This window comes from Gracilinanus agilis, chromosome X (genome assembly GCF_016433145.1).
Source record: "Gracilinanus agilis isolate LMUSP501 chromosome X, AgileGrace, whole genome shotgun sequence".
Classification (NCBI taxonomy): Eukaryota; Metazoa; Chordata; class Mammalia; order Didelphimorphia; family Didelphidae; genus Gracilinanus; species Gracilinanus agilis.
In genome coordinates, this window is record NC_058136.1 from 32,812,853 (window position 1) to 32,829,840 (window position 16,988).

Here is a 16,988-nt window from a genome sequence, read left to right on the forward strand (position 1 = left end):
CTCTCATCTCTTTTTTCTTCCCTCTCCCCTATTCTCTCTCATTTTCTCTCTTCTCCATTTTCTCTTTCATTTCTTCTTCTCCCCCCACTCTCTCTTTCCCTCTCTCTCTTCTTTTTCTCCTCTCTTTTCTTCCCTGTCTCCCATTCTTTCTTCCCCATTCTCTCTCTCTCTTATTCTCTCTCTCATTTTCTCTTGTCTTCCCTATTCTCTCTCCTTTCAATTTCCCTCTTCCCCTTGAAATACCTGTCTGAGGAGCCATATTTCTTATGAGTAGGCAGATTTGAGAGACCCAGGAAAGATAGGGCTTCCTGCAAGTTAAACTCCTTTCTCAAAGTCATTGGCAGTGTCCCAAACAGCCAAAGGAAGGAGCTTTCTTGCTCCTATACTACTTATCATAGGAGGTAGAATAAGAAGGGCCCTTAGAAATCAGCCATTCACACATTTCCTGGCAAACTGGCCTGATAGCTGGGGCTCTTGGATAACATCTCATCTCCAGCCTCCATACTTTTGTATAGATCGTGCACATAATGTGCTTTCTTCCCCACCTCTGCCTCACAGAATCTCTACCTTCCTCCATGATACACCTCAAGTACTGCCTCCTACTAGATCTCTCCCCTTCCTCCAGCTAATATTCTCTTCTTCCTGATATCACTTTGTAGAATTGCCTGAGGACTTTCTAATTCTTTATTCTATTGTATCCCTCCAGGGGAATGGAAGCTTCTTGTGGCTAAGGACTATTTGTGGTTTTTTTGCCTTGGTATGTGGCCATGGCTTTTCCCAAATCCTGACATGCAGTAAGTGTTGAAGGAATGTTCGTCACATCCATCATCCCTTGTTCTGATTCTCCATGATGGTTCTTTGCATGACCATAAGCCTTCCTAATATCAGTGCCTATGGTTTCCTCTCCCTCCATGCATCTATCTCTAAAGCTTTGGGGATGGAAGGAGGGAAGGTGCTTCCCGTGCCCCTCTACCAGCAAACACTAACCTCATTGTGTAGAGGAGGGTCCCATTGTCCACAAGCCTCAGCAATTTATTGGGTGTCGTCATGTTATGAGCCACTGACTTCTTGCCATTGTGGAAGAATGTATCTGGGGTCCAGATCTTGCTGGCCAGGAGATTGTTGAGTGGGAGGATCTTCATGGGCCCATCAAATTTGAGACGCTCATCATGCCAGGTTTGTCGGAAGAACACATCGATGGTGTACTCCTGGGAAGAAGAGAAGAGAGAACAGGACCTGAGTTCTCATTTGTATTTGTTACTTCTACATCATAAATTCCAATGAATATTTGTTCTTTCTGCTTATCTCAAGTCAGCACTAATCTATGTGATTAGTTTGAAGGGTTCCTCCTGGCTTTTCAATCTTGAAATTTGGCCTAGATAATGCAACTATATAGATACTCTGACTCAGTCTTACCCTTTCCGGAGGCTGGGTGGTACAGTGGAGACTTCAAATTCATCCTTAGACACTTACTAGCTCTAGGACCCTGGGTGTTACTTAACCTCTGTTCACCTCAGTTTTCTCATCTGTAAAATGGAAATAATACTACCATCCACCTCCCAGGATTATTGAGAAGATCAAATGTGATAACACATGTAAAGCACTTTGCAACTCCTAAAGTGCTGTCTAAATGCAAGCTCTTATTGTTATTTGCATTGTGATTTTAGCTCAGGCCATCTCCTCTCTCTGTGACTTTGAGCAGACTGTCTCTCTCACCCCCTCTGCCTCCAGGAATCCCTAGCTTCCTTCAGGGCTCAGCTCAAGCACCACCTCCTATGGGAAGCCTCTCTTGATCTGCCCAGTTGCTGGCACTTTCCATATATATATATATATTTTTTTTCCTCTTCATTTACCGACGTATTTGCCATGCCCTGCAGCCCTCCCCAGCTGAATGTCAGCTCTTTGAGGGCAGGACTGGTTTTTGTCTCAGTATTGCTAGTGCCTAGCGTGGTACCCGACCCTGTTAAGTGCTAGCCAAATGCTTGTCATTCTGATGACAGATAAGCACTCCTCTGCTTAGTTGAGCACAGGTGATCCTGGGTAATGAAAACAGTTCCTAAATCCAATTCCACCAAAACTGACCAAGTGCCTGTTGTGCTCAGGACACCCGGGTTGAGGGTGCAGAGAGTAAAATCCAACTCAACTCATGAATACCTGCTGCACTGTAGGCACTGGGCCAGCTGGTTCAAAAACAAAGGCCCAAACCAGTCCTCGCCCTCAGGAAGCTAATATTCTATGCACAGAAGGCACACAAGTAATCCTTCACCAGAAAGAGAACACTAACCACTGAGTGTGGTGAGGCAAGGCCTCCGGTGGGAGTCGGATACTGGCTGTGCTGGAGAGGAAGTTGGGGACTCCAAAAGGCAGAGGGGAGAGAGGCCCTAAATGTGCCGGATGCTCAGCAGGAGGATGACATGTGGGTGCATGAGCCTCAGAATCACAAAGCTAGGACTGGGAGGGACTTTGTGAGGCTCCTCATTTTACAGATGTGGAAACTGATGGCCAGAAAGGGGAAAGAGACTCCCTCAAGGTCACACAATGAGAAAATATCAGAGGAGGCTTCCTGGAGGAGGCATTGCCTGAGTACTGGGGTGGTACAAAGCAGAAATCTCTTCAGAGATACCTGAGAGTTGACTTAGTCCATACAATGGACCCTGTTGAAATATGCATTTTCCTGCAGTGGTGAGGGTCTTCTAAACCCAGAACAGACCATCTTGCCTGCAAAAAAGTTTCTTTGAGTTTGGCTTCTAGAAATTGATTTTATGCGTGTCATCTCTATGAATAGGGCAACTGTTGTACCCTGAGGGTGGCACCAGCAGCCTGATCTCAAGAGAAGTCCAACCCTGGGAGCTAGCTGTGCAAACCAGCCCCTCTTCCCCTTGGTGTGGAGAGGGTAGGCAGATAGCTTAGGATGCTTTCTGAACACTTAGAAACCAACCAGAAGAGGCCCACTAAGGGGATGGAGTGCAAAGGCAAGTCTACAGTGGCTTGGGTACCTTCTCAGTATGTTCCAAGCTATGGCACTGCATAGCAGAGACCTCTGTAGCCTCCCTCCTGAGGGAAAAGGACTGCAGACATTCTGCTATGCCAGCTTCATTATAGTGCTGCTTCAGCTCCCGCACCGTCTGGTGCCCCAGCCCCTGAGAGCCTGGCTAGGCACTGCCACTGTCCCTGCCTTCTCCCTCCCCCACCCTGGCATTTCCATCTCCCTTATTTTGTGATCATATTCCTTTTTTTTCTAGATGATTCAAATATCTCTAGGTACATACATATGGACTTCAAAGTCCACAGACAGACAGACAGACAGATAGACACACACACACACACACACACACACACACACACACACACACACACCCTCCTTTGCTCCCAGAATCAACCCTTGGAAGGCAGGCAGCAAGACGTTTGACAGACGAAGAGATAATAATGACAATGGCAGTAATCATAGTAACCATTTAACGTTTCTCCAACACCAACATGCCTTTCATCCTCCCAATAACCCTATGTGCTGGGTTCAATGATGAACCCCATGTGAAGACACTGAGGCTCCAAAGGGTGAGTGACCATCTCAAGCCTTCCTCACTTCAGTGCCAGCTGTCTTTCTAGGATGCCATGCTGCAATAGGAAGCAGCTTCAGGAGGGCCAGAGGGGATATGCCATGTTGGGAAGTATGGACAGCCCCCTCTGAAGAAATGGGCCTCCTTTTAAATCGAGGTGCCAGGGACAGCTAGAGCGAATGACAAAGGGAAAGAGACTAGTAGCAAAGAGGCCGCTGGGGGGGGGCGACCCCATCCTCTCCTATTTTCTCCCTAGAGAAGGGAAAATCTTGAAATTGAGAAGCCAACTTCCCTCCAATGGTCATGAGGCAGCCAGCTCATCAGTGTCAAAGCCAGGACATAGGAAATGCCCGGCGTAGCCCCTGGCCATGGTGCTAACTTGTTTCTAATTAGCATCATTTTTTTCTTTCCAGTCCTCAGGTACTTTGCATAACATTTCATAGGCCATCATCAGATGAAAATGGATGTCATTTGACTGTTCTCTAGAATGACTCTGGTAATGTTTCTAATACCTCCTAATTTCCCAGGCCTCCATTTTATTTTCCTTGTTAAACAAAATGGTTAGGCTTCTGATTGGATTGTGGACTTACAGCATCACTCTGGTGTCCTGTGGAACCCAGGAAGCTCTCTGTGGATCACTGTCAGGAGATGTTTTCTACCTGATGGATGTTTGGGTGGTACAAGTGCCCTTGGGGACAGGATCCTGAAGTTTACAATCCTCCCCTGACTCTCCACAGAATCTTCCCCTTTCATCTTCTATGTTAGCTCTTTTTTTATTTTAATCAAGTGTTTGAGTCCCCAAATGGGAAGAAAAGGAGGAGGAAAATCCTTGGGATTGAGGAACAGGCACTTGCCTTTCCAGGTAAGTCATTCCCATGGAGCACTAGTCCTAGATAGCTTGGAGGAAAAGCAATGCAACTGCCATATTTCTATCTTCTCCCAGGATATAGATATGGCTTACATGCACCAAAAACAGAGTATCTAAGACAGTGTTGGGCCAGCGGCTGTGTGAGGATCCGTGGGCAGAATTAGAAAAGAGGAGATGGAAAGTGATATGAGATCTGTGTTCAAGTATTTGAAGAGCTTTCAGCTGGAAGAGGGCTTGTAGACCTGTTCTGTTTTGGCCTAGATGGCTGAACTTGGAGGAAAGGAGGAAAGGTGAAAGCTGCCGAGGCAGATCTGGGCTCAAGTAGAAGGAACATTTTCCTAACCCATAGAGCTACCCCAAAGTGAAAAAGGTTGCCTCAAGAAGAAGTAGGTGCCCCTCACTGTTGGCCTTCAGACAGAAGCTGAAGAGCTGGTTGTTGGGAATGATGTAAGGGGAGATTGTTTTGGGTTAGATTCTATGGCAAGAGGCGGTGTAAACTCTCCCTCACTGGAGGTTAGCCATGCAGATGCTGGATGACCACTCATCATGAATACTATATCAAGAAATTCTATACCACTGTCAGCCAGCTGTGGGCCTTACGGTCCAAACTGGTTCCACCATCTCCTCCCTTTAATTGCCAAACACTTGTGTCTGCTTTCTTCGGGGACTTCCAAGTCACAGCCTCCTGGAAGGATGGCTGTGGGTCAGGTTCCCTCCCTCAGCCTCACCTTCAGGGCCTTCTCCAGAGAAGGGAGGGAAGAAGGGAGTTCAGTCATCCCCTGCCTTTGGGAAACAGACATCCCTCTGAAGCCCAGGAGAACCCTCTTCCAGGTAGAATAAGGTATCAAGGCAAAAGAAATGCAGTTTTGTTCAAGAGCCATCCCTCTGTGGGCCCGGATGGGCTTGGAGTGTCCCCATATAGCCACCAAACAGCAAATTAGGAAAGAAGCAAAAAAAAAAGCCCCAACCCAAGCCTACAACAAGCGTGTTTTCCACTTTCCCTCCAGCTAGAGTTTCCCCAGTTCCTCAGAGATATTGTAAGACTGCGGAGGAGCTAAAAATAACTCTGGAGAGTTCTTTGTCCAGAGTAGAGCTTCCAATTTATAAGAGTGAACATGTAGCCTTAGCTCAATCATGAGTAGCAAAGACAGAGAGACAAGGGGAGCAATGAACTGTCATCAGGAAAATTGTCTGGCAATCAGAGCCGACTGTCTGGGTGCCCCGAGGTGTGCGTGGATGCCATGCCAAGGGTAGCTTTAGTTTCTTCCTCATGATGAACCCTGCCACCGATTCACAGCAACTGGTATGGAAGTCAAAAGAAATGGCTTGGTCTTTCCTGAGCTACTTAGCCCAAAGGAAGTCACCCACCTTGGAGCCTAAAAAACAGGGAGGGCTCCTGCAGGTTTGGGGTGGTTAGCATGCTTGGCTGAATTTAAAACATCATTTGTAAATGGTTAAACGCCACTACAAGTGACAGGACTGCCAGCAGGAAGTAAGCACTGTTTCTCCCAGAAAGCATATGCCTGCCCACCAATAAGGCAGCAACCTCTCTGAAGGGAATGACAGTGTCTGGTACTTTGGTCGGCTTGTCTCTGTGCTGGGCACCCAGGAAGCACATGATGATCCCATACAACAATTTGAAGAGCACTTACTAAGCGCCTGCTGCTTGAGGGGTTGGGAATACGTGTTCAAAAAACAAAGACAAAAAAAAAAGGAAATAGGCCCTGCCTTTATTGGGGGAGAAGGGAAGTACGAATGTCACATAAACAGGTAAACAGAGCGCAAGGTATGATGTGATGGGGGCAAAGGAGAGATCCAGAAAATGGAAAAAAAATGTCAAGGGGAAAAATATTTTCTTCCAGAGATATCAAGGAAGGTTTGGTAGAGGAGGTAGTACCTGAGCTGAGGCCTAAGAAAAGAATTCTGGGAGGAAAACATAATCAGGGAAAGCACCTCTGTCTTAGGAGAGGGCTTGTACAAATTCCCAGAAGTGAGAGATGGCATGATGAGTTTGAGAAATCCCTGGCGTGTTGAGTGAATGAGGGGAATGATGGGAAATTGGACTGGAGAGGAAAGCTGGAACCAGACATCAGATGGCTTTAAGTATAGGCCAAAGAGTTAAGAAACTACTGAAGGTTTCTGAACAATGAACTGCCATGGTCAGACTGGTGCCTTTGGAATATTAATTTAGTATCTTAGGTAAGCTGGACTAGAGAAAGGGAAGCCAATTAGGAGGCTGTCATCATTGTTTGGAGAAGTGATGAGGGCCTGAGCTCAGAGTGAGCTGGGGGAGGAAATAGCTCGGAGAGATGCTGTGGAGTTAGAATTGACATCTAGGCAACTAATTGGATGTGGGGAGTGCAGGAGAGTGAAGGATCAGAGAGGATTCCAACGCTATGAGCTTGGGAACCCAGAAGAATGGTGGTGCCCTCCAGAGAAAGAGGGGAGGGGAGAAGAGAAGGCAGGTCAAGTGACCACTGTTTGTTCATTCCTTAGTCATTCACAGAGCATGAGTCTTTGGGCTTTGGAAAGGAAGGAAGAAAAAATGTGACATTTGAATTACATTTACTGGGTGAGTTTCTCTGATCTGTCTAATATGAGGCCAGGAAAAGTATAAAGACGTTTACTTAGGACGCTGGTCCTGCCCTCAAAGAGCTTGCAATCTAGTTTGGAAGAGAAGATCCACACAAAGCAGTGGGAATTCAAGGTTCTAGAAATCTCCAGAAAAAGGAGAAATCGCTAGGGCACTAGAGCAGACTTGGGGAGCTTGGCACCCAGGTTGGAGAGATTAAAGGATGGCTAAGGCCTGACAAAGTAGAAAGGTGGGGCTTGAGCAAATGTGAAACCTACACCAGTGATTACTATGACCAAAAACAAACCAACATTTTTAAGGCAGCTTTTCCATCATTTGCACAAATAATGATTTTACTCACATATGATCTTCAAAATGAAAGCGTTTGAAGGATATTTGAATTGGATACATCCTCAACATAATGCATGAGATTAGAATATAGCATCCTACTCTATCCCATACCTACACATGTGGTACAGTGGAAAGACTGCTGAATGGATAGTTAAAGGGCCTGAGTTCAAATCTTAACTCTGCCCTCTTAGCCTCATTTCCTTATCTAGAAAGTGAGGGGGTCAGACTAGAATACTTTCAAACTCTGTATCTATGATACAACGACCAATTAAAGATGACCATCCTAAAATTTTCCAAAGGCCAGTTTTCTACAAGAATAGGCATGGGAAAAGGCTTAAATAATGTGTTTTTTTTAACCAAATATTAGCATTTCTGTAAACTTGGAGTGGGGCATCTAGATAACAAAATGGTTAGAGTGCCAGGCCTGAAGTCAGGAGGACTCATCTTCCTGTATTCAAATCCAGCCTCAGATCCTAGCTGTGTGATCTTGAGCAAGTCAGTTAACCCTGGTTGCCTCAGTTTCCTCATCTGTAAAATGATCTGGAGAAGGAAATGGCAAACCACCTCAGTATATCAGCCAAGAAAACCCCAAAATGGTGCCATGAAGAGTCAGACATGACTGAAAATGACTGAACAACAATGAAAAAAAATGGGAGTAAATGCTATTTGAAATAAACCCACATTCATATTCAAATGAAAGAGGAGGGTTTTTTCCTAAGAAAAAAGGTTCAAAGGTTTCCTTAAAAAAATGGTTGAATACAACCATCAGGTTACTGATATCCCACATTGTGTTAGTCTTCATCCAGTAGGATCAGAGGAATCCAATTTGGATGGAATTTCAGCGATCAGATAGTCTTGACCCCTTTGTTTTACAGAAAAAAACCCTCGACAGAGGCTCATAGTGAGGAAGTAGGCTGCCTCCAGCAACATAGCTAGGAAGAGGCAGAGTCAGGATTTGAACTCAGTCCTATAGTCTCAAATCTGATGTCCTTTCCACTATACTAGGCAACTTCAGGGAGGGAGAGATGAGCATGGCCTGTCCGAGGGTTTGGGAATGGGTGGCCAGGCAGCAGCAAGGAGCCAGGTGTATGGTCTGAGACATAAGATCTCTCGTAGCACAATCTCTATCCCAAGTTGCTTCCCTGGCCAGGTAAGAGTACTCACCATGTCAGTGTCAGAGACAGGGCCAAAACTGGTCACGTAGATGTCCGTCTTCACTTCAGTGACAGTGTCTGGAGCAGAGAGAAGAGAGAAAGCATGGCACCACCATTAGAGAGCTGTTTGCCTTGGCCTAGAGAGGCTTTTAGTGCTTAGTGATAGCCTGAGTGCTAAGCAAGCCAATCTGATTCCCACAACTACATCCTGAATGCTGGCCAACAGTCACAGCCTCTCTTTGGGAAGGGACACCAGCCATGTGAGCCAACCCAAAGAAAGCCCTCTCTTGCCAACACTTGTCTCTCAAAGGACAGTGTGCCTATTGTACGATCTGATCCATCCCCCTAGACAGTGATTCTGAGAAAATCCAGGAGGATGGAGAATGGCCACATTTGCTAGAAAACTTAGGAAGTCTTAAAAATCTGCATCGAAAGAAGGGGGATTTCCCTTACCCCACTCACTGCTACTACCCCAAAGGAAACCCTCAATTAGAGGGGTACCTAACAGTCTTTGCTTTCAAACTCCCAAGTCCCATTCAGTTTGATGCTGAGCCTTACTAAGCCTAGCTCAGAGCCATGGGATGAATCCTGTGAAGGAATAAGAGAGCCTTCCTATGCCCCAGCCATCCCAGGGGGTGCTACTCTGAACCCAGACTTTCCCTAGAGATCTAGGAAGTTCCTAGTGGACCAGGAATGTCAGAAGAACACCTAGGATTCCAGTTGGTTTGAGGAAATATTGGGGGTGGGGTGAAGGTGCAAGAGGACAAAACTTCTTTCCTGAGAGGTGATATGATTCTCAAACTATTTGTCAAAGCCCCCTCCCCAATTCCCTGCCGCTTAGGGCCATGCTATAGGGAGTAGGATATCAGGACTATCTGCTAACTAGTCTCCTAGCCCTACCTGAGACAAGAGATATGTGCAGCCTAAGGGAGAAGAGAAACACACAGAGGAAAAAAAAGGGACCCACTCCTGGGAGAAACTGGGAATCAGGAGTAATGGAGATAGAATTCATGTTTATTGTTTGTTTTGGGAGTTTGGGGGGGGGGAGTTGGTTTGTTTAAAAAGAAAGGGAACCTAGAGAGGAATAATGTAAATGAGTTACAAACCTGAAAAATAGTTTCAAGGAGGAAAGATTAGTGAAGGAAGGCATTTAGTGTGAGGAAGATAAGGCTTGGGACAGAAGAGAAAAGAACATAATTATAATCTTGAAGTCTATAGTGTCATTCTGAAAAGAATCTCCCAAATCTCACTGAAGCTTAAAGAGGAGAAAAATGAATAGACCATTTGGAGTAATGAACAAAAAATCGTATTCCTATCAACTACGGCTATCCCAATGTGGAATAGATTGCTTTACCAGGTAGTGAGCTTCCCATCATTGTAGGTGAACCCTGGATTACCAATTTGTAAGGAATGCTGGGAAAGGGATCTTTGCTCAAGTAGAGATTAAGCATGGCTTCTATGGTCCCTTCCAATTTGGGCATCCTATGATTGAATGATGTAAGTTGCATCCAGGGACTCTGGCCAGACATAAAGTTGAACTTTTTGACTCTTAAGATGATGGAACACTAGGCCCCAACCAATGGAGATTATAGAATATTTAAAAATGAAATAGATCACCATCTGTCTAGGCCAGGCGATCTCTTGAGATCCCATCAGATCTATTATTCATGGTGTTTCTCCTTGCAGATATATAGCTGTGCAAAATATATGATCTCACACAATATTAATAAGCATTTATTTAGTGCCTTCCCCCACCAACCGTGCTCGACCATCAGTTTTGTTTACGGCAAAATGCCTGAGTCACCACTTCCGCCTGTACTTTTGGGTAGTCCCAGAGGGTCCCATGGCCTACATCAGTTCCAGTGTTGGTTGAGGCCAGAACCAAAGGTGCTAGGAGAAGCTTGCTGGCTGATTGCCTGCCTGCTGTTTCTCCTTAGTCCTGTTTTGGAAGGAGTCCTTCCTGGGGAGGATGTGGCTGGGCTGGGCGGCTCTTCACAGGAGCCAGGCAGCCCCCAGTCAGTCCTCAGTTGAGCAAGTGCCCTTTGCTCATCAGGTATGTTGGGGGTGAGCAAACAGTGAACAGTCCTTTAGCTCATCTGTCGCTCGGTTCCATTCCATTCCCTTCAACAAGCATCAGTAAGTGCCTACTATGTGCCAGGCACTGTCCTAGGTTCTGGAGAAATAAGGACACAAAGAAGAAACCGTCTCTGACCTCAAGAAATTGATATTCCTCTAGGAATCTATATTCCTGGCTAAGAAGAACAACATCTCCCATTCCTTTTCTATGGATAGGGATGGTACATTAGGGAGAGCAAAGTTTCCACCCAGAAGCCATCGCCATTTTCTTTCTTACTTCTCTCCCCTATTCTCAGGTGCCAGAATCATAGCTGGAAAAGACCTTAGAGACTATCTAGTATGATCCTTCATTTTACAGATGGGCAAAGTGAGGTAGGGTGGTTAAATGACTTGTCCAAAGTCACCCAGAAAGTTAACAGAAGATCTAGGACTAGGAATGAAGTCTATGGACCCCTAGTCAGGGACTTTGTTTGCCCCTTTATTGCCCAAAGCCTTGAAGCTGCCTGATGAAAACTTGGAAAAATAATTACTCCTATTTCTCTTAGCCTGTTAATATTTGCAATATTCTCTTTTCCACAGCTAATTTGTGACAGAGGCAGTGCAGTCACAACCCTCTCCGTTTTAGAAAGTACAAAATAGACATAAAGAAAGTTAGGAGACTTGCCCTTGGCTACTTAGCTTGTGAAGCAGCATTTGAACCCATATGTCCTGCTTCCAAACCCAGCACTATTTTTGTTCCAACAAGCTGTCTCCCTAGAAGCCGTTCCATAGAAAACCTAGCTGGGTGTTGAAAGCATAGGCAAAGTTCAGCCATGAGTGTTCACGCTTATGGCACTTTCAACTGGTTAAACATCAGAAACTGATAGTTTATCAATTGAACTGACAATAAAGAAGAGGTATTAATATCTACTTTGCCACTGCACCCTAAGGACCATAAGACCTTTCCATCTCACTTGCAGCTGAAACCTTCTATTCGTATTTTCTCTCACAACAGAATATAAGTTCCATGAGAGCAGGGACTGCCTTGCTTTTCTATTTGTATTCCCAGAGATTAGAACAGTGTTTTGCACAAAGTAAGCACTTAAAAATGCTTCATTCATTCATTCATTCATGTTGGGGTAGGAGTGGTATAGTACATCCATATTGGCTAGCCCTGTCCCCTGAAGTGTCATTTTTAATCGGGTAAGTCAAGAATCCTCCTGAGAACTAGCACAGGGTACAGATAACAGACAAGAATCTGAAGCATATGGACAAACTGTTAATGGCCAACACTTCCTTTCAGACAAGCCTATGGCACAGGTGGGCCAGGGAATTAGTTTCCATGGGCTAAAGACACTTCAAAGTATGAGGCACAAGTTGTTGTCCTGGTGTCCTTCTCATACTCTTCTCCCCCACACCTGGAGGACAAGAACAAGAGCTCAAGTGTTAGGAATTCACTCAGGGCCAATTCCTCAGTGGAACCTCCCCTGATCACCAACTTGGCAGCTGAAAGTATTCTTCCAGCCTAATTCACTGGAATCTTTCCTTTCATTCCTCCCTACTGGACATTATTCTTCTGTCTTCACGTCCCCCTTAGACTGCAACTTGCTCAACTGAGGACTGACTGGGGGCTGGCTGGCTCCTGTGAAGAGCTGCTCAGCCCAGCCACATCCTCTCCAGGAAGGACTTCTTCCAAAACAGGACTAAGGAGAAACAGCAGGTAGGCAATCAATCAGCCAGCAAGCTTCTCCTAGTACCTTTGGTCCTGGACTCAACCAACACTGGGGCTGATGTAGGCCATGGGACCCTCTAGGACTACCCAAAAGTACAGGCAGAAGTGGTGCAGTATGGTACAGGGGATAGAAGGGCAGATTTGGAATCAGGAAATTCTTGTCTAAGTCCACTAGCTCTCCATTTTTACCTTAGATCTCTAATGGCTGATATTGATAGAATTGATAGAATATCAGCATTGGAGGCTACCTCTGAGTCCATCCTATCCAATCTATGCTGTCTATGTGACCCTAGGCAAGTCACTTCTCATCTCAGCACCTCCAGGTATCCCTTTCGATGGAGAAGCCGACCACATTAGTCCTTCATTTGGACCTGAAGAAGTTAAGCTTCAATTGCAGCTTTGCTTATGACTTGAGTGAATATGATTGAGCTGTTCCATCTGTCTTGTCCTCAGTTTCTTCCCTTTCAGCTTGAAATCTATGATTCTTGGGGGTAGAGACAATCATGGTTTTCCATCTTGGTGTGCTCACTGCCTGGCATTAGGTCCTTCCTAAATATTTCTTGGTTCAAATGATCTACAATAAAGCCCTAGTGGATACTTTCTTCAGGAGGTGAGAAACTGACCATATCCAAAATGGAACTCACTGTCTTCTCTTCTCTTCCAAATGTCACTATTTTTATCTAAGGCACAACCATCTTTACAGTCTCTCTGGTTTATAATGGCAACATTATCGGGGACTCTTTGCTCTCTCAGCCCACATATCCAATCAGTTGTCAAATCTTACCATTTCTACCTCCGCCCCACCTCTCACACCTGACCCATTCTCTCTATTCAAACAGCTACCACTTTAGCTCAGACCCTCATCAACTCTTGCCTAGATAATTGCAGCAGCCTCCTAATGGGTCTCCCAAACTCAAGTTTCTTGCTATCCACACAATAGTATGATTTTCCCTTAAACCCAGATCTGACCATGCCACTCTCTTAATTCCAGTGGCTTCCTAAAGACTCAGAACAAATAGAAAGTCCTCTGTTTGATTTTTTAAGCCCCTCTCAATCTGCCTCCGACTTATTTCTCTAGTCTTGAGAAACATCATTCTCCTTCTACCACACTACAATTCAGCTAAACTGGCATTCTTTCTGTCCCTCACAGGTGACACTCCAATACCCATTTCAATGCCTTTGCATTGGCCATCTTCTATGCCTGGAATACATTTCTTACTCTTGGCCTTATGGAGTCCTTCTCTTTCTTCAATATGCAGATTAAGCACCACCTTCTGCACTAGTCTTTGTGATCTCCCCTCAACTACTAGTACCTTCCTTCCCTTGTATTTAACTATTTTGCATATATTTCTATCATTCTTTATATTTATTCTGTATGTACTTATATATGTGGTGGCATAGTGGATAGAGCACCAGGCCAGGAGGCAGGAAGACTCAACTTCATGAGTTCAAATTTAGCCTCAGACACTTACTAACTGTGTGACCCTGGACAAGTCACTTAACCCTGTTTGCCTCATCTGGAAATGTTTCCTCATCTGTAAAATGAGCTGGAAAAGGAAATGGTAAACCATTCCAGTATCTCTGCCAAGAAATCCCCAAATGGAGTCACAGAGAGTCAGACACGACTGAACAACAACACTGATACGTTTATTTACTGTCTTCCCCATTGGAAGGTTAGCACCTTACAAACTGCACTTGATTAATTCCTAGCTCTGGATTCCTAGAGCCTGGCACATACTAGGTACTTAATAAGATTGCAATAGGGAACAGGCTCACAGGAGTCTGAAAGAAGGGAATCTGGAGTTTCTCAAGTACTAGACAACCACAGGATCAGAGATTTTGAGGGGAAAGGAACATGGAACTGAACCTAATCTGCTCATAAATTGGCTAGGATTTGTCCTACCATTTCATACATCTCTTTCTTCATTTGTTCCTCGTTTGTGAGTATTCTGCCCTCTCTGCAGAAGCCCCTTTGCTCCTCATCTCTCAAGAACATGGGCTTTGCCTTCTCTCTCCCTCTCCCTCTTCCATCTCTCCCTCTCCCTCTCCCTCTCCCTGTCTTCCTCCCTAGTGCTGGATGGCACTTTGTTTTCCTAGGTATGGGAGGAGAAAGGAGGACAGCAGGCTGATGCCTTGAGACCTCCATCTTCCACCAATCAGAGATTTTCCTCTGATTGTTAGTGCCAGAGGTCAGTCACCCTTCTGGGTCCCAAGTGCTTTGATCAGATCCTTCCCAAACTGATGGAGCTCTGTAGTTTCTAGGAGTTTAAGGAGAGCAAGGAGTAGATGTGCACCCATCACACTTCCATACCCAGGTTCCCGACCTCCTTTATCAGCTCCATTATATTTGGGGCCCAGGACTTCCCTTTTTCCTTAATCTAAATCTCTAGAATTGCTACTCTCAATGTCAAGAGCTGTCACACATAGAAAAGAATAGTAATAACTCAAGGCTCGAAAGCCCTTTTATTACCACAGTCCTGGGAGCAATATTATTCTCTTTTGACAAATGAAAACACTGAGGCCCAAAGCAGTGAACTGGCTTCCTCAGTATGGATTGTAGCCAGGGTTTGAATTCAGATCTTCTGCTTCTGCAGTCCTGTTTTTTGAGTGCCCAATACCACTCTTCTACAAATGTTCCAATAGGTCCTGCAGCAAGACTGCAGCACTGTGAGGCAGTAGAAATGGTGAGCCTTGCCTTTGGAGCCAGAGAGCCTTCGTTCCCATCTCAGCTCAGCTCCTAGTTATCTGGGGGCTTTTGTTCAAGTCACTTGGCCTCTGGGAGCCTCAGCTTCCTCATCAGCCAAATGAGAATGCAAGTTCCCTTCCAGCTCTAAACTGTGTGCTCCTGGGGGAATTTACTCTACATGACTGTGCATATTGGTAATGGGCTTTATTCTTCTTGTCTTCTCAATGGATGAGGAAGAAGGAGGAGGGGGAAGGAGATTATTCGGAACTTAAAGTAAGACTGGATTAGAAAACCAAAATGTATGCTCCTGTTTACGTGGAAATCCTTCCCTACAATGCGGGTGCTTCTTTCACCTGGCTTTTCTTCCGAATAGTTTCAAAGAGTGAAACCGAGCTGCCATGGCCCTTTAAGAAACAACCTGAATTTTCCATCTGTGAATCCCCTGAAAAGGATGAGAGCTCCTTGCTGATCAGGGTCAGCCAAAACTCCAGAGTGTACTGTTCCCATTCTAAGATAAGACAAAAGTCAAGATGACATGTTCTTTGGTATGTTTGTTCCTATGGGAGAGCACAGCACAATGGAGTGCCTTATGGGCCTGCCTACCTACTTTCCCAGCAGGAGAGACAAGGCTCTGCGGAAGCAAGACTAGCCTTACGCAAAGCCAAGTAGGCGGCCGCTTATAGGACTGGTATGAAGGAGTCTGAATCCAAAGCAAGCTGGACCACATTGACCTTCTGCAACCACAATCTGTACCCAAACAGAAATTCTGTCTGGAAGATATACAAAGAAAACTCATCCAGCCTCTGCTTGGAGGACCCATTACCTCCCACGATAGCCCATTCTTCTCTCAAGCAACTGTAATGATTAGAAAAGTTGTCCTTAGAAGCTGGTCCAAATTTGTTCTCTGCTTCTCCTCACCCTGTACCCCTACTTGCTCTATTTGGGGCCAGTCCAATCCTTATTCTACATGGAAGAATGCCCTTCGAATCCCTGAAGACAGTTCTCATACCCCCATCACAAGCTTCTCTTCTACAAGCTAACCATGCCCAGTTTCTGCTTTTCCTTTGGCATGGTATCCAGTCCCCTCCATGTCCTGCTCCGGGTTCCTGCCTTGTAGCCCGCTTCTACCACCAGCTAAGCATCCAGATCTGGCCCCCAGCTTCCTTATCGCTGAGTCCTCAATGCTTCCTTGCCGTGCACCTTTCAGACACTGATCACATGGCCACTTGGTCTTTCTCCTATCCCTGTCTGGTGTGGCCCCCTTCATCTCAAGCACATTTTGCTTAATAGTACTCAAGTGCTACCTATCTTTTACCCCAGAAGCTCATCTCTCTAGTACGGATTAACTTTCTGGCCTCACCTGGTCATCTTTAGAAAACTCAACCCTGGGGGTGGTCCTGTGGCTTAGACTTCTGGATTCCTCCCAACCCTCCCGATCTGCCTGGGCTTCCAGCTCTGACTCTGAAGGTTCCTTTAAGGGAAGACATAGGAGGCCCTGCCAAAATGGAAACATTACCATTTTGAATGGCAAATGAAGGAGTGCCATATGAAGCCATTATCAACCATTCTTGTGTTCACTCAAATTAATTTCTCTCCTAGCAGGCGAGATAGCGATGAGGAGCCTCTAAAAGAATGGGACACAGAACAGGGAACATTTGACTTACTACCTATGTGATCTTGGGTAAGTCATTCCAGTTCTCTAGGTCTCAGTTTCCCTATCTGTTAGAAGGACCTTAGCAGCCCAACCCCATCACTTAAGTCTATGATCATCAAATCCTCCGCTGCCTCTCTAGGGATAAAAAGGGAAGTAGTTGGGAGGGAGAGGCAAGACTGAGCACCAGACTTGACAAATTCACAGTTCTGCCTGGAGCTGGCCCTGGGCAGAGGCCAGATTCCCAAGCTACAGAGATTGGAAACAAGCCCCCAAAGGGCCAAGTTGTGAAGTTTCCATCCATTTTGCAATCACAAAAAGCTTCACTTAGAAACTTCTCATTCTAGCAGCAAAAAAAAAAA

General features: G+C 45.4%; 1 protein-coding gene across 1 annotated transcript in view; it reads right to left on the reverse strand.

Annotated features, from left to right (window-relative positions):
• Positions 1-16,988, reverse strand: part of GABRA3 (gamma-aminobutyric acid type A receptor subunit alpha3) — a 164,060-nt gene that overhangs the window by 73,248 nt on the left and 73,824 nt on the right. Inside the window, exons 3-4 of the mRNA XM_044682542.1 lie at positions 8,513-8,580; positions 988-1,208 (exon numbers count right to left, since the gene is read on the reverse strand). Coding sequence (XP_044538477.1) covers positions 988-1,208; positions 8,513-8,580 — 289 coding nt within the window. The remainder of the gene's footprint in view (positions 1-987; positions 1,209-8,512; positions 8,581-16,988) is intronic.